Source organism: Talpa occidentalis, unplaced genomic scaffold (assembly GCF_014898055.3).
Source record: "Talpa occidentalis isolate TD23 unplaced genomic scaffold, MPIMG_talOcc4v2.1 talOcc4.9, whole genome shotgun sequence".
In the NCBI taxonomy this organism is placed as follows: domain Eukaryota; kingdom Metazoa; phylum Chordata; class Mammalia; order Eulipotyphla; family Talpidae; genus Talpa; species Talpa occidentalis.
Window position 1 is genome coordinate 16,864,403 of NW_023605305.1, and position 23,636 is coordinate 16,888,038.

The 23,636-nt window shown below is 42.3% G+C and overlaps 1 protein-coding gene across 1 annotated transcript in view; it reads right to left on the bottom strand.

Moving 5' to 3' along the window:
- Positions 1-1,153: 1,153 nt before the first annotated feature.
- SRSF4 (serine and arginine rich splicing factor 4) overlaps positions 1,154-23,636 on the bottom strand; it is a 29,615-nt gene continuing 7,132 nt past the window's right edge. Inside the window, exons 2-6 of the mRNA XM_037501272.2 lie at positions 14,653-14,795; positions 13,673-13,785; positions 10,805-11,019; positions 7,156-7,245; positions 1,154-6,888 (exon numbers count right to left, since the gene is read on the bottom strand). Coding sequence (XP_037357169.1) covers positions 6,015-6,888; positions 7,156-7,245; positions 10,805-11,019; positions 13,673-13,785; positions 14,653-14,795 — 1,435 coding nt within the window. The 3' untranslated portion in view covers positions 1,154-6,014. The remainder of the gene's footprint in view (positions 6,889-7,155; positions 7,246-10,804; positions 11,020-13,672; positions 13,786-14,652; positions 14,796-23,636) is intronic.

Here is a 23,636-nt window from a genome sequence, read left to right on the forward strand (position 1 = left end):
CTAGGTTATCAAATTTGTGGGGCTAGATAGTATTCCTTTATCATCTTTTAAAAAAGATATCCGCCCCCCGCCCAAAAAAAAATCCCTTCTGTCCCCTCCCCCTCTTAACCTGAGCGCCCTCAGGATGTTTACCAGTGTACACGGGTTCTTTAAAGTGTTTTACAATGAGTTGTCTGCTACATACATATCCAGTATTTTGATCATTCTGACTTTACGGCACAGAATTCTCTCAAACTCCATTTTGTTGACAATGGCTGATTTCATGGCTGTATGATGCCCCACGGTATATATACATACACATCTTCTTGAGCCAGTGTTTCGTGATGGACACTTAGCCTGTTTCCATGTCCTTGCTATTGTAGATGTTGCCATGAACACTGTGGAACACACCATTTTGGGGGGAAGATTTCATATTCTGTGTCTCTATGCCCAAGAGTGGGATTGCTGGGTTGTTTCCATTTTTAGTTTATTTTTTAAAAAGATTTATTCATGCATACAAAAGCTGGCGTACAGGCCATAGGTGGGGGGCGGGGAGAGGATTCACCAGACAGTGGGGAACAGAAAACAGGTGGATTGACCGAAGTACACTGCTGAGGGGAGCAGCGGGCAAAGCTGGAGAGGTCTGCTGTGCACAGCTGCATAGGTTGCATCTTAACCCCTTGTGCCACCAGGGAGGCCCATTTTTAGTTTTTTAAGGTAAATCCAGATTGCTTTCCATAACCATTATACCAGTTTATATTCCCACCAGCCCTGTAACAGGGCTCCTTTTTTCCCTCCAACACCTGGTGTTGGGGATCTTTTTAATATGGGCCATTCTCACAGGTGTGAGAGGGCATCTCATTGTGGTTTTAATTTACATCTTATTAGAACAACAAATATATTTTGTCATTTGTTTGGCCTCTGGATGTCCTCTTTGGTGACTAGCAGCCTTTTCATGTCTGCAGGATCAGTAGTAATGGCCCTTTTCATTTCTGGTATTAGTAATTTGTCTTTTAAAAAATATTTTTTAAAAAAATATTTAAAATAGCTAGAAGTGGGCCTCCCCTGGTGGCGCAGCGGTTGAGTGCTGGGCAGCCTCTGCAGCGCCGGTTCCTTCCCTGGCTGCTGGCGAGGGTCCCACCCAAAAAAAAAAAAAAAAAAAAAAAAGCTGGAAGTTTATTTTTCAAAAAAATCTTGGTTTTATTGATTTTTTTCCTACCAATCTCATTTTCGAGTTCATGGATTTCCACTCTAATTTTTCTTTGCTTCTGACTTTAGCTTAATATGCTCTTCTGTTTCCTGAAAGTAGCGGCTTATTGACTTTAGGTCTTTCTTCTTTTGTAAGAGTTAATGCTTTTGCTGGATCCCACAAATACTGGTGTTTGTAGTTCAAAATACTTCTCATGACTTCTTTGACCTGTTACTTAGAAGTGTGCTGCTTAACTATTTTGGGATTTTGCAGCTATCTTTTCTGTTAATTTCCATCTTAATTACAGATAATTTTCCTTGCTCTGAAGCCCACTTTCTCTGACACTAATACAACCATCCCAACTTTCTTTTGATTAGCTTTCTCTATTCCGTCTTCACATTTAAAATGGGTTTCGTATAGACAACATACATAGTAGTGGGATTTTTTTTTAAGATTTATTTATTTATGCATACAAGAGCTGGGGTGTAGGCATACAAGAGCTGGAGTGAGAGGATTCACCAGAGACAGAGTCAGGAGTAGAACAGGTGGATTGACGGAAATATATTGCTGAGGGGAGCAGCCGGCAAGACGGGAGCTCTGCTGCACCATGTGGGTAGCTCCCTGTGGGGATTGAACAGGAACTCATGCTGCAGATTGTTTCAGAGTGCTGCGACTTAACCCCTTGCGCCACCAGGGAAGCCCAGTAGTTTGATCTTAATTCACCCTGACAGTGTCTTACCATTTAAATCATTGATATTTGAAGTCATTACTGATAGTCTGATTATAATTGACCACAATTGTTATTGCTTTTTTTTAATTATTTTAGCCTTTGTACTTTTTTTTTCTTCTAAAGATTTATTTATACAAGAACTAGGGTGCAGGTCAGAGGCGCAGGAGGGTGAGAGACTCCACCAGAGACAGAGCGGGGAACAGACTAGGTAGACAGACCAAAGACACTGCCGAGGGGAGCAGCGGGTGAAACAGGAGAGGTCTGCCATGCCATGAGGGTATCTCCCTGGCCGGCCGGGATTGAACTGGCTCTGCAGAGGCTGTGGACAGCACAGCTTCACAGCACAGCTCTCAACCCACTGTGCCACCAGGGAGGCCCTGCTGTTTTTTACCCTTGTACTTCAACTTTTTTGGAGGGTGATGGGGGAGGTTAAATATGAAAAGGGTTGTGTTGAGCTTGACCCAAAGAGGTGAATTATAGTGGACCTTTGTACTTGACTCTTCCTGTTTGGGGAAAATTTCTTTTTTTTCTTTCTTTTTTTTTTTTTGATGCCTTGTCACTTTCAGAGAATCTCATTTTTGACTGGACTCCGAAGTGTAAGTTCTCAAAGACAGTCTGCTTCTGGTGATTCCATGGCTACCTTCATTCTCTTGGCCAGAAGTTTAGCATACTCTGCAGCCTCTTCCTTGTTTTTCTTAGTGTACCGTTTCTCCAGATCAATATCCCACATTTGTGTTGCAGAACTAAGACAAGAGAGACAGGAGAAACTTTTGTCATTCCCACCACTGATTCGGACCACATAACCCTTTGATTCTTCACTCAGTGAAAGAGCAGCTTCTGTGGCCTTCAGCTCATAAAAGTTTGTGTTCTTCGTCCACTTCAATGGTTTCTGGCAGCCAGTGGCAGGGAAAGAGATGTCTGGTGTCATTTTGAAGCAGCAGACTGCCTCTCAGGCGCCACAAGAGTTGGGTGCATTTCTATGGTTACTGCTTCACTGCTTCCCACTGTAACAGAAGTGAGATGAGCCATCCTCATTTTCTTCATTCCTTGGCATAGGATATGGGATGACAATCTGGACTTGGTCAAAGTGACACTCACAGACAATCCTTTAAATCTTGACTAAGTGATGGAGCAATTAAAACTTTCTCATAATAGTGGGTTGTGGCCCTGTCCTGCAGCAACTGAGACACTTAAGGAAAACAGGCTAAATCTTGTAGAAACCCTATTTGACTTGGACCTCAGTTCAAATCCTGCTAGAACTTGAAACAAATGTTTTCTTGCATCAAAAATGAAGCTTTACAAGGGAGGAGACCCACAGAAGTCCAGAGAGGAATCCTATTTTTGTCACTAGCTGTGCTACACTGGACAAATCACATCACTCCGAGCTTTTGTCACAACCTAACCTTTACCTCAAGTTACTGCCATCTTCCCAACTTAAACTAGAAAGATCAGTTTGTTGTTTAGGGATAACAATGCAGCCAAGAACAAGTACCACACTTAGAGACCCTCTTCAACAGCTGGCAGGAGAGCTCCGTGCAGTGATTTGCCAAAGACAGGGAACTGTGAGGCCAACAGGAAGTGCTCAGTGGTCCAGTGTCAGGCCCACAGGAAGTGCTCAGTACTGATCAGGGGCCAAGTTCCATGACCCCAACCTGAACAGTCAAAGAATGTTCCATGGCAAGAGGGCCTTGTCTACTGTGTTCATACTCTCTTCCCATGACCTATTTAGAAGGCATCAAGTATCAACTGAATGCTTTTGGGGGCGGGTGGACATCGTGCTGCAACTGAACCCAACAGTACCAATCCAGGGTAGTGCTGCAATAACACGATGAAAAATATACATGAAAGGACTAACTGATGCACATTTGGAACTCAAAAAGTGATAAACTCTCTTATTTTTTTTTTTAACCACTTCCTTTTAAATCAGAAGCTAAGTAAATATAAATGGGTTTAAAAACTGCTGGGGAAAAAATAATTGTAGATCCATTTTGTACAGAGATGGAACTTCCATGTCACAACATTTAAAGGTCTCACACAGTAAGTTCACTTGGTTAGAATTAATGTGCCTTAATCATGAAAATGAGAACTTTAACTTGTGAGAGAAGAAAAATACCCAAAGACCAGACCTCACCCTTAGGGAATGCTTAGTCCTTATCACCACTGGAGCCTGACACTGGATCAGCGGCAGTGGGAAATGTACTGGTTGGCGTCACCTTGTTGTAATGACAAAGGACTGGGCCCAGGTAAACAGAGGAAAGAAAGCTCTAGGAGGAAATGGAGGCTCCTTAGTTTAGCTGTCCTTTGGGATCTTGACATTTCAGGTCTCCAACACTCACCTCAGTCTCCTTCATCCCATCTGTTCCTCAGAAACGCTTCATCACCTGGACGACTATGGACAATTCCGTTTCCCAGGTAACCTGTAGATCTTTCCTGCTCCTTGATGTGCTCCGGCCCCAAACAACTGCAATCACTGTGCGGCTGGGGTGGCTGCCCCCGGGAGTTCACATGATGGTCAGATCCATTTACCAGCAGTAGAGCCCTACAACTCCTACCCTCCTGTGCAAGGATTTTCAGCTCCCTCCCCTTGGCATTTATAGCCCTCTAAGATTCAATCCATTTTGCTAAACTTGTCTCCATGATCAAACCCCTGGTCCCCAGGCACACAGCCCCATGCCTTCCTAACCTCCACCACCACCTCCGTAAAGGTCTAACCTCAGTGCTCCAAACTGTCTGAACCCAGATGAAGTTACAACTCCCTTCTCTGAATGACATGTCACCCTGGGGTCACTTCCCATTTGCAACCAGAACACACCTGTAGAAGGGCAAGAAACCGATTTTGTCTTCACAGTGTGCTCTACAGGGAATGTTCTATGGAAGGTGACAGGACAGTCTAGGACATTTGGCAGCCCCAAATGCTCAAAGGCAGCAGTCTGAGAAGGGGTTTTCTCTCCTCCCAAGCTTGCTGCAGCTCACAGTGAAGATTCCCAGACTCCTTCCTGCTCTGATGTCTCTCACAGCTCCCTCGGCGGGGGTGCAGGCTGGGGTATGCATCTCGTGGTACCTCCAAACGCTCGCCAGACAAGTAATGCAGAGAATGACCGGACAACGATAACCCGGCAGTTTTTCTTCCTGGTTTCTGATTAGTCCAAACTCTAAGGTAACTACTGCAGACTCATGCAAGCAATTCAAACAGCACAGAACTCTATGTTCATGAAACACTCATCTGTTGATAGTCTGAGTTCCCAAACTGATTCAGTTCTCATCAATTTGCCAATTTCTGGAAAACGTGCCTTTATTCTGTTAGTTGTGAAAAACTCTTTAGGAAATGTTGGCACTCTACCCACGGTGAGCCCAACAAACCAAACAGCCATCACACACTGAACTTTTCATGCTGAGAGAGGCTGCTGAGCTCTATCAGGAAATGCAACTTCCATTCAAGCACCATGAAATTTTGTCAAGCAAAAATAGTCTTTATTCAAATTTAATGGAAACAGGGGTCACTATACTTTGCAAGACGGGGAAAAATAAAATTAAAAAAAATTCTTTTTTCTTTTCTTTTTAATATAAAACAATATAATCACAATACCAGAATATGGAACTCTAGAGTTTATTTCCTATGGGTTACTGCAGGTATCGATTTTCCTCGACTGTGCTATTCACAACTTTGTTAAGTCCAAAAATATGGAACAAAAGTGGTAGGAAACTTAAGACTTAGCACTTTCACTAAATGGCATACATCAAAGGGCGTCAATTCAAGGGCAAAAATGGTCGAACTCACCATACCTACCTATGTCATCATTCCAGCCTTAGTGCCGTCCAGGAACTGCGCTCCCTGTAGGAAAGGCCAGGCCTGAAAGCCAAGGCGTTTTGGATATTCTACTGTGGGCCATGAGTAAAGGGGGTTTTTCAAAGAGAAGACTGTTTTCAGTTGAGCAGGAAGGCCTGGCGCCAGGAGGCTTTACGAAGAGGAAGCACTTAGATTTAACAATTGTGGACACACCATTAGGGGAGTTAAAAATGTACAGCAGTGACATGTTCTACTTCAATCACTTGTGCTACGGCTACCAAACATGTACAAAAGACTTCTCGGGTAGTTCCAGCTGTGCTCGTAGCCAGTTAGGACCTTGAGTGGGACCTGGATCTAGACTGAGAGGGTGATCTGGACGCCGACCTGGATCTAGACTTGGACCGAGATCGGGTTTTTGAAGCAGACTTTGACCTGGAGCGTGATTCTGATGGAGGGTTTGGTTTGGATTTGGAATTGGACCTCGACCTGGACCGGGCCTCCTGATTGGTGCCAGCATCTGCACTCTCTGCGCGGCCTTCCCTTTGGCCGGACTCAGACTTGGCGTGTTCCCGCTCCTTTGAGCCTGAGCGGGACCTCGATCTGGACTGGGAACGGTCAGTGTCTTCCTTCTTCTTCTTCTTGCTGCTGCTGCCGGACTTGCTGTCTCGCTTGCTGCTTCGTTTTCTGCTCCTCTCGCTCTTGCTGTGACTGTGGCTGCGGCTGCGGCTACGGCTGTGGCTGCGGCTGCGGCTGCGGCTACGGCTGCGGCTCTCCTCCCGGCTTCGTTTCCTCCCCTTCCTCTTGTCCCTGCTTTTGCTTCGACTCCTGCTCCGGCTCCTGCTGCCTCCTTTGCTCCGGCTCCGGCTCTTGTGGAGGTTCTTCTCTTGACTCCGGCTCTTCTCTTTGCTCCTGCTCCTGCTCACACTCCCCCGCTTCTCTGCCTCCACTCTCCTCTCTTGACTCCTGCTTCTACTTTTACTCTTGCTTTTATGCCGACTAGGACTCCGGCTCTTGGATTTCCCAGCGTTGTCGCTGTTCTGGACCTTCTCCTCGGCCTGGTCTTTGCTCTTGCTGCGGCGCTTGTCTGCGCTGCGGCTACGGCTGCGGCTCTTGTCCTTGCTGGGGCTCCTGCTTTTTTCCTTCTTGCTCCGGCTGCGGCTCTGGCTGCGGCTGTGGCTCTTGCTCCGGGAATGGGAAACTGACCTGAGGAGACACAGGGACGTCGCAGTCACGTGGGGCCGCGGGCTTCAGGCTAATTATGAGATGACAAGCCCACAGGGCGATGTGGACAGCTATGCCCCACAAAAGAATGCATGACTTGCACCGGCCAACGATTGCTTTCAGGATCCCCCCCAATTCCAATCCAGAACTCGAAAAACCAGGATGAGGAGATTTAGCAACATGATGCACACAAAGTGGGAAAGGGTCCAGGCATGCCCTGATGAACTTCAACACCTACGTAAGACCTACCTGGATCGGGAGCGACTCTTCGAATGGCTGCTCTTGCTACTGCCACTTCGGCTTCTGCTCTTACGAGAATGTCTGCTTCTGGAACGAGATCTAGGAGGAGAAAATACTTCCATAAAATTTGCTGACAAAAAGCTAGCTAAATAGTTACCATTTCAATCAAAAAATATGTACAGAACTTAGCTGTGCCCAGGCAAAGCTGAAAGAGAATGTTCGTCTGTGCTCAAGGCCCATAGATCCCGTTAACTATAAACACTCCACCTGGATGTCTTACTTCAAACTCAACATTTCCAACCTCAAACCCACAATCTGTTCTCCCCACTCCCACCAGACCTGCTCTCTTTTAAAGTTCCTTACTTAATTTCACTGATGCCTATATTATTAACCCACTTCCTCACACCAGAAGCCAGAGCCTTGTTCGACGACTCTCTCCCTCATCGTCTTATATAGTGCTGATGCTGTCTCTTCGGTCTCTCCCTCTCTGCCATTGCCTGAGCAAGTTCCACCATCTCCCCCAGCCCCCCATGCCAGGCAAACAGCCTCCGACTTAACCTTCACGCACACGCTTGGCCCTCTGCCTACCTCATCACTCACTACGACCACAGAGTCATTTTAAACAGGCACACTCCAAGCTTTAAAGAAACTTTAAAAAGCCAAGAATGTGGATTCCAACTGTCAATGTCACCAAAAGCAACCAGGGCTCCTTGAAGAAAGTGACTGATCCCAGGAGTAGGATAAGAAATGCACAAGAAAGGCCCAAACATCCTGACAGAAAGAGGAAAATTTTCAAAGACTCCTGGGCACCATTACCTATGAAAAGACACTCGAAAAAAAAAGTTTAACCTGTATCTCAATCACACAAGTCTACAAGTAGTTCAGGGGATAAAATACAAGTCTAATGATACCAAGAAGAAACAGATAAATTCAGCATGTGGGGAAGTATTAAAAAACAACTAGGTAGACTGGGGATGGGGAGGAGAGAAGCTAGGAGGACTGCTCTAGATGGAAGAGACCTTGCAGTGCATGCCCAGGCTGGATCCAGGTCAGGAAGAAATGTGGCACCTGGCTACAAAGACATCCAATGAACAAACTAGGGAAATCTGAATATGGCCTGACCATTAGCTGACTCTATGGAGTCGCTTGTTAATATTCTGAGGTTAGAAAATAAATACGGATTATGCTTATCCTCATTCTTGGAGGCACATGCTGAAGTATCTAAGGGATGAAATGCCATAAATTGCACAATTTATCTTCAAAAGCTACAGCAAAATAAATGTATAGGATGTGTTTATAAATGGGATGAGGAGGTGGCACGGTGAAGAAACTTAAGTTAGAATGGGGTCTACTGTGCTTCATAAGCTATTCTTTTAACTTTGGTATTTGCAAATTATTGTAGTAAAAAGTTTGGAGAAATATATAGTAAAGTGCATTCAGGTAAAACTCCAACAAAACGAAAAGATACCAAAGACACAGGAGTCAATTTGAAGAGCTCCCGATGACTAAAGATATAATTTGAACATAAAAAATTGTGAGTGTAACAGGTGAAACATTGAAAATATAAACATTCAAGAATTCATTCAGGATGACACTAAACAACCACCCTTATCACCTCCTTTGGATACTACTAGGGCACATTTAATATTCTGAAAGTTGCTAAATAAAGATATCAAACTCCTACTTTCATTTCCTATAAAAATTACATTTCAGGGTAACAGAGTGGATTCAACTATGGGAAAATCTTTAAAGGAGATAACCCTTTTTCTTCAGCTCAATGCCTGGAAATTAAAGAGGGTCAAGGAGTGAGTAAAATTAAGAGCCATGTCATACAATTACAATGTTTAAACCTAGGTTGGATCCTAATATGAACAAAGCAACTACAAAAATACATATCTGAAAACAAACAAACATATTTGAGACAACTGAGGGAAACCTGGACACAAATTTGCTAGCTGTGACAATGGCCTGGTGATTTTATTGTAAAAGTCAAATGTACACTGCAGTGCTGCAGGTGGAGTGACAGGATATCTAGTCTTGCCTTAAAACAATGCAACAGGAGGGAGCTGCCCACAGCAGTAACTCTCTCATCAATGCAGTCTTTACTGGTTTCCTTCCCACCCCCTTATTATGCTTTCTGGGATCATCTCCCAAATCAAAATCTTGCACCGAGAGAAAACAAAAACAAAACAAACAAACAAAAAAAACCCAATACAGCAGGATTAAGTAATGAAACAAGGCTGGCAAAATAAAAATGACTAAAGCTGGTGGGTGATAGATATAAGGGACCCAGAGTTGACTACAATATATTTTGTTTTATGCATTTAAAATGTTTTATATTGGGCCTCCCTGGTGGCGCAGGGGGTTAAGCACAGTACTATTAGGCAATCTGCAGCCTCTATGGCACGAGTTCGATCCCCGGCTGGCCAGGGAGCAACCCACATGGCCAAGCAGATCTCTCCTATCTCGCCCGCTGCTCCCCTCAGCAGTGTGTTTGGGTCAGTCTGCCTGTTCTGTTCCCCACTCTGTCTCTGGTGAATCCTCTCACCCCTTGCATCCCTGGCCTGTACCCCAGCTCTTGTATGCATAAATAAATAAGTCTTTAAAAAAAAAAAAAAAGGTTTTGTAACAGGTTAAAAATACAAAGCCTGAAAAGCTTGAAAATCTTTTTTTAAAAAGATTTATTTATTTATTTATACAAGCACTGTGTACAGTCAGAAGCGCGGGAGGGTAAGAGAATTTACTAGAGCCAGAGCAGGGAGCAGAGCAGGCAGAAGGACTGAAGTACACTGCTGAGGGGAGCAGTGGGTGGCAGGAGAGGTCTGCGCATTATGTGGGACCCTCCTCCAGTGGCCGGGGAGCAGCCGGAGATCGAACCGGCGCTGCAGAGGCTGTGGGCAGCTTCGCAACCCAGCACTCAACCGCTGCGCCACCGGGGAGGCCCCAAAAGCTTGAAAATCTTTAATGACTTTCCACTGCTCTTAAGTTTAACCTGCCTGGGGGTCAGCAGGATTGGGTCCTTCACCACTTTACTTCAGGCCACTCTCTTGCTTCCCTCTGCACCCAGCCCTTCAAAAATCACTGCTTTCTTAGCTAGAGAGGCACTGGCCCCTCTATCTGCCCACCATCATATCCAACTCACCCTTTGGGGACTCAGCTTTTTTTTTTTCTTAACATACTCTTAGGACAGTGTCAGTTCTCCAGACTAGTTGTGCTGTGTACATTTCCTGTGACATACTCATCACAATCGTAATTACTGTCTTAGTTCCTGTCTTCTCCACTAGGCTGAGTTTCATGAGGGCACAAACCACACTTATGGGCAGCTGTGGAACAAGACAAAGTCTCCACTACTGAGCAGCTGGGCTCTCTGGGAGAATAACCACGGGACAGTGGCCATGTTTGCCTCCCCACTGAGGATATATAATCTGGGGGAGCCAAGAAGCGCTATAAAAGGTCACTAATACATACCTCAAATGAAAGACATCTATTTGTACTCATGACATGAATTGAAGTTTTACAAATGTCAGCATGAAGTTCTGAATTACTGAAACAATGGGAACTATGCTACTGAGACTTCAGTAAGAGAATGAAATGGGTCATCTATAAGCTCATTAATGCATTTTCAATGAGCTCCAACACACAAAGACATCAACAGTACCTTGAATGACTCCGGCTCCTGGAGTAGGACCGGCGTCGTCGAGAACCAGGTTTGTCTTCCACTAATCTGATTTTTCTGCCATTGACTTCAGTTCCATCCAACTTTTCCAAAGCTCTTTTCATGTCGGAATAAGACACAAATTCAATCACCCCTTCATTTTTGCGTCCTTTGTGAGCATCTGCATAGGTCACTTCTCCCGCCTGACGCATATAATCCTAAAGGGGAAAAAAAAAATCCCCAAATGGGTCAAGACACATTTTTTGCTGAAACAACTAATGCAATCATCACAAAGGAAGCTTTTCCATTCTTTTTTAAGATTTTTTTATTTATGCATACAAGAGCTGGGGTACAGGCCAGAGATGTGGGGGGTGAGAGGATTCACCAGAGACAGAGTGGGGAACAGAACAGGTAGAATGACTGAAATACACTGCTGAGGGGAGCAACTGGCAAGACAGGAGAGGTCTGCCGCACCATGTGGGTTGCTCCCTGGTCAGCTGGGGATCGAACTCATGCTGCAGAGGCTGCGGACTGCTTCATAGTGTGGTGCTTAACCCCTTGAGCCACCAGGGAGGCCCAGCTTTTCCATTATTTAGGAAGAAATACTAAGCTTTTCTTGAATGAAGGTAGCCCTTAAATATTTCCTGGTGGCACAAGGGGTTAAGTCGCAGCACTGGGAAGCTCTCTGCAGCCACTGCAGGATGAGTCCCATCCCTGGCCAGCAAACCTCTCCTGTATCGCCTGCTGCTCCCCTCAGCAGTATATTTTAGTCGATCTACCTATTCTGTTCCCTACTGTCTCTGGTGAATCCTCTCAATCCCCTACCTTTGGCCTGTACCCTCAACCTGGTATGCATAAATAAATAAATCTTGAAAAAATTTTTTAAAAAAACTAACAATATTTATTAAATTTGTGTTATTTCCACATTTCTTTGATTAGTAGCTAGTATATATTGTGGCAGGAGCTGTTCTAGGATTTTTAGATAAAAATGCATTTAATTTTCACCCTTGAGATGAACACTTTATAGCTGAGGAATTAACCATAAGAAAAAAGCAACTACTTAAGTAAAATACTCATAGTGCCAGCACTGTATTCAGTTCAGACAGGCTGGCTCTAGAGCCCATTCTTAAGGCTGCCCTGCTCACTAGGAAGTCTGCTCTCCTACACTCTTATGAGTGGAAGAGAGGTACAGACGTGCAAAACCAATTGAGGATGCTGGATTGGCTCCCTTTGAACCTCTCAGAATATTACAGTAATTCTTTCAGTAAAGGCAACCTTAGCAGCAGACACTTGGTAAACTGCTACAGTAATGACAATCAGCACAATGTACTAGAAAAAAACCAAAAAGGAGGTCAGGAATCCTGGTCCCAGCTCTTCTGCTGAGACGACTATGTGAATTAACCTTTCTGGATCTCATCCCTGTGGCCTGAAGGCTGTCAACATAAACAAATTTAAAAAAAGGAAAAAATAAGAAGGGAGTTGGATAACTCTGAATTTCCCTTTATATTTGTCTTCCTAAGTCATCCAAGTTAAGATTCCACTCCATGGGCCTCCCTGGTGGCGCAAGGGGTTAAGATGCAACTTATGAAGCTGGCCGCTGCCACTGCAACACAAGTTCGATCCCCAGCCAGGGAGCAACCCATATGGCGCAGCAGACCTCTGTCTCGCCTGCTGCTCCCCTCAGCAGTGTACTTCGGTCAATCTGCTTGTTCTGATCCGCACTCTGTCTCTGGTGAATCCTCTCACCCCCCCCACATCTCTGGCCTATACCCCAGTTCTTGCATGCATAAATAAATCTTTAAAAAAAAAAAAAAAAAGATTCTACTCCATAAGGCTCTCTTCTCTACTGAGGTTAGAAATCAACACCATCTCAAAAAACACGCTGGGATCGGTACAGGATGGCAGGTACAGCACTGGGCCCATATTTCTTTTTAAATTTTAATTTTATATATTTTTACATCATTTTTCATTTTTTTGCACAATGTATGCATTTTCATCTTGGTTATATTCCCCATATAATTCCCATCCCCCTTATTTTTACCCTACTCCCTCCTCTCCCCACCCCCACCCCCCAATAGTGTGTCTCTGGTTTATAGTTGCTTGTTGATTTTGATTTTTACTTTATTATAATTAGTCTTTTTTTCCTGGTCCCTTATTTAGGTTTTCTAAATTCCTGCTATGAGTGAGACCATCCGGCATTTTTCTTTTTCTTTCTGGCTTATTTCACTGAGCATGATCCCTTCCAGCTCCATCCATGTTGCTGCAAATGGCATAAGTTTATCTTTTTTGATTGCTGAGTAATACTCCATTGTGTATATGTACCACATCTTCTTGATCCAGCCATCTATTTTTGGGCATTTGAGTTGTTTCCATAGCTTAGCTATTGTAAACAGTGCTGCTATAAACATAAGGGGCCTGCATTTTTTATAACAAACTCTTTCAGGACAAATATCCCAAGTTCTTAGGAAAGAAACATTGGTCAGATAGTGATTTTCACCAATGAAGAACTGTCCTGGAAGCTGATACGAACTTGTGTGTTACAACTAACATTGTAGGAAAAACTGGTGGTTGTTAACTTTCTTTTATGGGTAAGGAATTAGACTGGCATCTCTCTTATACTCTCTAGGCAGGAAAATTTCACATAATATAGGCTGTTCACAGAGTGATGGTCCCATACATACGGCAGTGAGATTCTGATGTCTTCTGTACTCCCATGGAAACTTTAGCTGGAGAATTTGCAACTGCTTTGGGAAAGTTTTCAAACATCTAACTCCATTAACATTCTTTGTGTGCCTGGGCTTGCATAAATGTCTCTCTTTCCCAACCTTAACTCCTGCCCATTCTTATCCCAGAGGTTAATAGGGCACCAACCTTTAGGTCTTGCCAGCTGCACCGACTTGACAAATTCTCCACAATAAGTCTGTATTCTGTGCGGGTGGGAGGGCCATATTTATCTCGGCCACTTCTTCTATAACCATATCCACCTTTGGAAGGTTCAAATAAGATTACTTCAGTGGAGGAAAAGCAAACCAATAATATACTACATATTCCCCTTAAATATATAATTTACCCCCACCCCAAACAATATCAAATATATTTAAATTCTAGCCCCACCCTCAATTCTAACTAGATTAAAAAAAAAAATCAGCTTAACATAAAAATTTAATTTACAAAGTTGTAAACATGTTCAGTAATATTTATATTTAAAATTAACATGCATAAATTAAAAACTATTAACAATTTAGAAATAAGTAACCAGATTACTAAATCAGTTACTGTTATTACTCACAGTGATTAAAGTTTTTTTGTGAATATTTTATATGAAAAAAAGATTTTCAGGCACCTATTTCAGTTTAATCTCATCTGTGTCTAACCCTTGGGATCCTCACCACCCAGGTCTAATGGGGAAAGGTTGCGGTCGTCACATGGCTTCCTGTTTTTGGTCAGCCAAGGGCCACAATGGTTCAAAGAGCCACGCATGGAAAGGTAACCCAAGGTCAGCAAATGGAACAGGCAGTCATCTTAGCCTCAAAGGATTCTTTTAATTAAAACATTGAGGTCTTTGTTAAATCTATGTTAAACAATTGCATTACAGAGAAAAAAAAAACAACACAAACACACATCATTAAACATATTTATAAAATATTAAAACAAGAAATTTATGTCATTAATTTAAAATTAAACATTATCAAAAATGTTTATTTGCAATTTTACATTTAAAAATACACATAAGTTATAAAACAAATGGCTTAAATATCAATACATTTCAATGTAACATTAATCAATTACTTAAAAATTAACATTTAATAACAAAGGCATATCACTGATACAAATGTCCTTGAAATGCTTACTGCGTCCAGAACCGTAACTGCCATCTCGCCGTGGGCCGCGGGCATGCTCAACAATTACTCGCTCACCACAAAGGTCTTTGCCGTTCAGTTCATAAACAGCATCATCTGCATCACGCAGATCATCAAACTCCACAAAACCATACCTAGAAGAAAGCAAACAAAACATGATTGGCATCATTTTGCCACCCAGCTGTACCAACATTAAAGAGAAAGCAAGGAGATTCATGCTTAGCAAAGGTTAGGTGGGTTTTGCAAACTAAGGATCAGTTTCTCTTCCCATTAGTTGAAACTGCTTTGCTTTTGCCAACAGGCACTGTAAGAGGATAGGGAGACTTCTCAAGATAGACTCCTGTTTTTCTAGTAAGAAGCTGGCTAAGTATACAGAAACCACTTCTTTTGTTCCCCATGTATATAGTTGGTGGCACTTGCAAAGACCTCCACAAGATAGAATATTTGCCCTTTCAAATCATGTACCAACTTATCTTTCTTAGCTTAGCTTCGAAGTGATGTCTTAGTGATTAACTCAACATTCAGGCCTTGTGTCTTAACTGTTAAATCAGGTTTGGAATAACATGCCTTAAATCTGCTCCATGAAAAAAAAAATTTTGTAATGTTCCTGTTCCTTTAACTTATTACTTGCAACTGAAAAAACTGTTCTAGAAATAATCAGTGAAAAAACAAACAAACAAACCTGGAGCTATTCATTAGCCCGTGATATTCCAAATTCATCTCCATGAAGTTTTAAAAAGACTTGGAATTCTCTAAAATCTCTATAATAACTGTGCAAATTTCTTTACATAGTACAGCCAGGAATTTCCCAGCAAAGAGGTTTGGTGATTTTGAGTATCTGAAAAAAATAACCCCCACCCCCAAATCCTATTAATGCGTGCTAAAAGAATATAACTTACAAAAACTAAAGTGCAAAATGTTTAAGATAATTATAAGCAAAGTTAAACAAACATCCTTATCAGTTGTTATCAATAAATATATAGTTTGGTATAACATGGCTGTGAAAGTCTAGTTTTGAAGAAAGTAACGAGCACGATGCTGCATACAGAGGCAAATGCCCACACCAAGGCATAGTGCTCCTCTGTGTTTAAAATATACTGTAACTAAAAACAGGTACATGACTTGCCAGAAGTTCATTCAGCCTGACAAAAAATATTATTCCAGCTTCTCTAGCATCTAACGCTGTACTCAGCAACATGCCACCTGAGAGAACTCAGGCACGTGGAAGTCTTCCCTCACTAAAGAGTTCCTCTCAAACAAGAGTCTTTCAGGTGACAATGTGCAGTTAACAAGTCTCAAGAGCTCTTTATGCTGAAATGTCCACTCAAACTTTAAGAATCACTGAATCTTAACTCCATTAAAAAAGGTAACAGACACACCCATTGTTTAATGTAAAATGTTTTGCAGTAACACAATTCAAGAAAATACCTGACTCAATTTATGGGCTATATCAAGTCTTTAACATGGTCTCATACCTCCATAGGCTTGAATTTCTGTTAAAAAATCAAGATCAAGATCACTGATTTAGTATGTTAAAAAGTGTTTTACTATCACTGAAAAGTCTGTAGCAGGTAATATACGGTAGTACCTTTTTGCTTTCCTAAGTAGAGTTGGTCATCAGGAAAGCGATACTATCCTACTTACAAATGAAATGAAAAAAGTAAATCTGCTTTATATTTTGACTTATTTTTAAATAGATTATAAAATACCAAAAAAAGTGCCTTAGTTTAGTTGTCTACACTGACCGCTGGTCTGGTGTACAGCACTGCTGCCCTTGGCATATGAGAGCCTGATGCCAAGTAGGCAGATGAGAGAAACACTCCTGATGAAGTGGCCTCCACTTTCCCGAGCTAGACACTGGCCTGGCACCATTTAGGACCCTAACTCATCTAGTGTGATACCAGACGGACAACTCTGACTCTTAAATACATCACAGGAATAGCCTAATAGTTTTCCTCAAAATAACAAGAATCTACAACTATTCAGGGGGCCCGAGAACACAGGACCCTTAATTCTGCAATTTAGGGCTCTGCACGTTCATTCTTTCCCAAGGCTTATAAGGAGAACTCACTCTGACCTTTGCGGGAAAGTAATGACAATCTATTAAGTGGAGGCACAATTATTTAGAACCAAAATTAATGCTCAGACAGATGGAAACTTTCTTTGTAGCTGAGGCTGAAGCACAGCTCACCTTGCCAATAAAACCCGACCCTGAGTTGTAAGAACCAGTATGTTTTTAGAGGAAAATGGTTCCTTTAGTTCTTAATATTTACTTCTAAAAAGTCCCAACAAGAGCAGACTTTCTGCCCATCTGTGACTATGCAGGTGTTTCTTTTCACCAACTCTCCCCCTCTGCAGGGCAGCAGCCTTCCTGCCTGCCCGTGACCTGTACCAGGCCGGACTTCTCCTCGCTGATCCCCCTTAGCAGAAGCAGCTTTCCTCAGGGCCGCCTGTTTTCAACCATGCAGGCCTCTCTCATTAAAGCTGCCCCTTTTGGGGCAGCTCTTTCTGCCCACTTGTGTCTATGCAAGTGTCCTTTACTGTTCTGCTACTTTCCCTAATAAACCTGCTCTTAAAAAAAAAAAAAAAAATATATATATATATAAGTCCCAACAAGGAGGTCACTTATTGTCACTTTTTTGATATCCAAGTCCCTTATTGAAACAGATCAAATTTACTTCACAGAAAGATTTTGGTTACTACTCTGTGAAAAGCCACAAAATCTATTTGGAAATTTTTAATGTCAAAGTCCTGCCCAAGGACTGAATCAGGCACCTGACTGCCACTGCTGTCATTGACATGCTGGGAGGGTTTGGAAAATTAAAATTCTCCTGCATAACAAAACAAACCTGCTAGGAGTTCCTGTTCTGAGAGCAAAGCAAAGACCAGATCAGTTCACATTACTCTTGGTTTAGATCAGCAGTACTGAAAGAACGACATTTCATTCAGTAAGTAGAGTGAATGAGTTCTCTAATAGGACAAGACTAGATAACAACAAAATGTTACTTAAGTAAATATACTAGACAATGTTATCTTATTTAATATTAACAATACTCAAGAGCCAGGCACTATTATTCCTGTTTTACAGAAGAGGAAACTGAGGCACACAATGGTAACTTGCATAAAACAGCAGAGCTGGCATCCAACGCCTGTGGTATGATGCCAGAGCTCAAACTCCTATTAAGACTGGAGCAGCATAAAGCGGCCTGGGTTCTAGTCCTAGTTCTGCTATTAAACCAGCTTGGAAACACACATTTAAATTATTGTATTTCTCTGGGTTTAGTTTACTCATGAAATGAGGTCGTGCTAACTACTATACTATGTCATGATATACTACGCAGCTCTAAGTTTTCTCTTAACATCAAAAGTATGATAGGTAAATGTCCTCTGGCTTAAAGAAGGAATAATTAAAATCAACATAACACCAGAGATGGATAACAGTGACAGATGGACAGGATAAATTTAATTTTTATCACCTAAAATAGCTCCAAACTACTGTATGGGTGCCAATTTTAGTTTTATTTCAACATTTCAACTGTCTCTGAAGTAAATTTTAGGGCCTTCAACAAAGTAAAGCTTTCCCTGGTAACTAACATCAGGAAATCTTTGTTAATCCACCTAACGTCCCTTTGTCCCTTGTAGCAAATAACATGAAACTAATCTCCTCTCTCCCAAAAGTACTCTCCTTTGGGACCCTGTCAAAGTGGGGGGGGGGGACAGAAGAAGTACACACACACACACACACCCCATACACACCTACTTTTTGACACACATTTACATATCGCTGGTGGGATCTGTGAATGAGCCTCATAAACACTAGCTAATAGACACATTCCTTAATTCAACCTGCAGACACTTTCTCCTCTGCTCTATTAAAAACAAAGAGCATCTTTCAATAATTCTAGTATGAAAATGAAGATAAAAGAGTTCAGGAGAATGACTCTTAAGATAGATTAACATGACCCTGTAACAAAAATCCACCCCTTGTTTGACTCCAGATGTTGTATCTTTTCATCTTTCTTGCCTCTGCCTAGTTCAAAGAACAAAAAGCACTACTTATTAGGTACGTAATAGTTCTCAATTAAAAGAAAAACTCCTTTCCTTGATGTGTCCTTTTCCCAAACTCTTTTCCTCTGGGTCACATTTTAGCCTAAGCAATTGAGTCAAAAAAATGATGAAAGGGCAGTTACTGTCATTTTCTCCCTGAAGAAACCAGGCACCATGACTCTTGTCAAGTATAGACAGGTACCTGGACACCACAAGCAAAAGCCACACTGAACTTTGTCGGCCATTCTACACTGTTGTCCACCCCCACACCCTTGCCAATGCTCCAGTCCTCTCATAACAGCTGCTGATGGCTCAGGCCATGAGTCAACGCTGAGAAGCTAGAATGCCAGGTGTTTTAAACTAAGGTGCTCCAGGACTTCAATTTTAGGAGTGTTAATCACATTTTTTTCACTCAAGAACAATTACCATCTCTGAACTTGTAATGCTATAAATAGACTTTCCCAGGCCCTGATACCCTATACCAATGACCCCAAGTACCACTGTATTTCCTACTGAAGAGGACATGGAGTTTATCTCACCCCTTTTGGAATGGCTTAGTTGTTTTCCAAACATCTTCTCTGAACAAGGAGCCCGGAGAAAAGTGCTGTCTGAAAAATGAGGAGGATGACTTGCTCTGGAGATATGCTGGTCAACACCTAAGTGGGCAGGGTATGATGAGGGGGTTCTGGATACCAGATGTCTGATGGGGCATGGATACAAGGAGCAGGGGAAAGCAAGCCTCCATGCGTGTGCCTGCAGTCGGTCACCCACCAACACTGCTTACCGAGGGGCATGCCTAAGAAAAATACGCCCCTTTCCACAGTGGATCTCTGCTCACCTTTGTCCTAAAACTGTGCCACATGCTTTTCTTTGTATGTGGACATGACAGTCCTCAGCCAACCATCAGCAGGATGTGTTTGATTTCCCAATGTGGTGAGCCATTCCCACATTCACTCATTTTCCTTGCAAGAACCGAACCTCTCCATGGCTGGTCAGGATTAGGGATGTTGCTGTAGCCAAGGAAAAATTTTCATCTGTTGAAATTAACCCATGGGGTGGCTTGAACCCTCAAACTAGGGTCAGTAAGCATGGTACTTAAGGGCAAAGCCCTTAAATCTACCCTGAAAGAAACGGTATTCAGTGAATGGGAATCAAACAGCTTTTCTTTCAAAGCACTCAGTGTTGGTCAGGCTACTTGGTGATATGAGGTGAAAAAAGGACAGTGACAGAACAGTAATTCTTGTGTGCGTAAAGCGCTTGGAAAACCTCAGAAAGACACTTCTGCAACAAACTCTAGTGCTCAACTGAGGCCAACTCAGAAAAGCTGGCGAGCAGAACAGTGTGACTGCTCCTAGTTCCGAAGGCCTGCAACAATCCAGGGAAGCAGTGGTTAGGTCCTCAATGCAGAATTTACCAATGTCACATCCACTGCTTTAGGTCACTGATTATGGTTGCAATTTGATTTTCCCGGTCAGAGGGCTGTTTATAACCCCACAACTAGGAGCTCCTACTGCATGAAGTAGGTTCCTGAGTTCCTTTCCTAACCTGAGATAGGAAGGAGGCTGCTCTGGGCATTTTGGCCTCCCGTTTTTTTAGCCTCAAGGAGGGAGGGCCATCAAGGCCACCCGGAGGTGGATGACTTACCCGTGCTCACTGAGTGGCAGAGCTGGGGTGCGACTTCAGGGCTCACCAGTACCCAGTCTGGGGCTCTTTTCACGGCGGCAAACTGGCAGTTCCTGCACACCAAGAGCTCTCTGATTAGAGCTAGTGTGGATTCCTGGTCTGTAAACGTTGGCCACAGCTCAGTCTGCATTTGATCTTTCCCCACCTTCAAAGAAGAAAACCTACCTCATGATTTCTCTCTTCTGGATCCCCTGACCATCTAATTCACTACCAACAGCCTTGCAGTCACTTTGGACTTCCTTTCTGGTTGCACATTCAGTCCATTGCCTAGTTTTATACATTTTCATTCTACTGGGATTCCAGGGCTGTCTCTTCCGTTTTTATCAGTTTATTTAATTCTATTTTTACTTAGTCAACTTGTCTCTTTACAGGTAGCAGGGAAAGCCAACTGCTATGTCATTCTTTTGCTCAGGTCTACAATGACAATACTCTTTCTTGTAGATTCTCTAAACTTGTAATGCCTTAATTACACAAGGTCAATCACATCTGCTTCCAAATACTCGCAAATTACCTCTTTCCTCAATTCTCAGAAACTTGCCTGACTCCAACCATTTTCACACTTGTTTTAGCCTAACACTGCAATTAGATTTTATGTTTTACGTGACAACCTTTTGGTGGCCTTTCAAGCCTTGTTCTTTATTCTTTGCATTTATTTTCTCACTTGATCATGAGCCCTTTAATAAAAAAGGTTAATATTTAGCATAATGCCTGGCACACAGTAAATAATTTATAACATTTCATTCCTTCCTCATATTCCTATGTGAAGAAAGCACAACTACTTTTATTATTTGCATTTTACAAACGAGAAAACCGAGGCTTGGAGAGGCTAAGCAATTTGCTGTCCAGGAGTTAAGTAGTATAGCTAGATATGGACCCAGATCCATCTGACTCCCCAAAACCCAGGTTCTTAACCACTAGGGGCACTGCCTTTATAATGGCAGATGCTTCTTCTCCCCCCACTGTCCTAAGCATAGTTCTTCTCATTCAAAAATGCTGCTGCTCCCCCTTGATAGCCTAACTTCAGGCAAGCCAGTCTGTGTTATAGGTTTCTGACACAGTGGGATAGTCTCTCAAGAGCAGAGAGACTGAGCTGAGGGCAGGGTGAAGCGCCTCTACGCTTGGGGTGTGTGAGGTTACTCAGGTTACTTTCACTCTTGTCTTTTGGCTCCCACAGACTGCCAGCCATCTGGTCCTTCCGAAAACATGTGTGGGTTCAGAACATAAGAGACTAGAAGAATAGAGGAAAAATAAGATTATTCTGTGCATTCCCATTCTGGAGGTCCCATATCAACCCCTGGAAACTGTCTTTGGTCATGAAGCTCGGCAAAATTAGACCAGCATAGAGATGATAAAGAGGTGGTAGGCCAGCAGGCTGTGGATGTGAATGAATACTGACAATGGTATGCATTTAAGAACGCATTTAATTCGTTTTACAAGGAATGGTGACTGGACCAAAAAAATAAACATGGATGGTGTGGGGAAAATGAACCAGAAATCAAAGAACACTCTAAGATTTACAGACTTCCAAGTCTACAAAGGTTATAACAGCACAGGAAAAGCAGTCTGCAGATGATAGGCATCTAAGATCTGAATTAATCCCAAACTACTATGAACACGACTACTCTTGCCCAGCAAGAATCTTTTCTTCTTCAAATTCTTTTGTAACAATTTTCGTAATTCTGAGTAAGCTTGCTGGTATCACATAAATAGCAGTAGATAACTTAGAGAAGTTAACTTGCCAAGGCTACCCAATATACCTGGAATGCTTCGAACTCGGGCCCTAACCTAAAATCACTCTCACCATGTTCTACTGCCACAGATAAATGGGAAGAAGTGGGCCATAAAGGCAAACACAGTTGGGAAAGCACAAGTTCTAGGAGCTAGGAAAGTCAGTTTCATCAAATTATGTGCTGTAGAGGACAAATTCCCACACAAATATCAGCATCTTATGAGAAATACTTCATGGGAATACCTTCTCTCTTTGGATATGTACTGACACTAGCAAATTATTAATATTCCCTAACCTAGCGGAACCAAATCTATAAACTATCAAAATACAGCAGTATAGGAAAATAGAAAAAGACAACCAATTTTTTAGTAAATACTAGCCCATTCTAAAGGAATATTCACATATTGGGATGAAGAATATAGGCTAGAAATAATCATTATCCTAAAATCAAAGCAATAAAACAAAATTCCTCCAGCACAGTAGGAAGTAGAGAGGAATATGTATCAAATTCAAACTAGCTTTACTTAGTAACTGTTTTATGGCCTATCTGCCAATTTGTCCAAAACTGTTTAAGAAATGAAGGAGGGCTGCTAAGCTATTTCACTTTTATTAGGATAAGTAATCTACTCTAGAAGAGACCACTGTCAAAAAGCAACACACTTGCAAGTAGTTTGTGGACTTATCACAACTGTAACAGCCTTAAAAGCATTACTTTGACACTTGATGTCAACATGGCTACTTTCCTGACAAGGTGATAGGTGGGGAGGGCAAACAATCACACCTGCATCCACTCTAATTTTTTGACACTTGTCAATACTAAGGGGAAATAAAAAGGTTACACAAGAAAGCATACTAATAAAGTTCATGAAGACTAAATCACAAATTAACAATTTAAAAAATGCTCAAGGGGTAAAAATATTACTAATTTGGAATAAAACTCTTCCGACATAAGACAGAGTTACTGTGTTTGTAACTTGTATTTAAGGTAATAAAAGTTTATACTCAGTAGGCAGCACTGCCAGATTCCACAACAAAGCTGCTATCGAAACCAGTTTCATACTTACCTCTCTAAAACAGTGCTATGAGTGGGGTGATAGGCTTGTTAAAGTCTCTTAGAGGTTATGCCTCTGGGACCATCTTAGCTGTTCCCATGTCCCTCATAACCACCGGACAGTCCTTGGGCTGCAAGCAGTTTTTTAATCCTTTTCATTTTTATTTTGGTTAAAGATGCCACTCCCTGTGCTATTTCTGGGGGGAATGCCCTTCCCTTGAAACTGGTCATTTAACCCAGTATTTTAACAAATTCTTCAAATTCTTTTAGCATTAATGGCATAATAGGTTCATTGCATCCACATGAAATAGCTTTCAAAGTCAGTGCTTCTGGTCTGTGATTCCTGACTCCTGTGCCTGAGCTTCCTGGTTACCTCTTGTATTCCTGAGGGCTGAATTCAAGTCATTCCCACTTTCTTTCTCTAGTCTTGGAGGTTTCTCTTCATAGATTAGTCCCTTGTTCTGG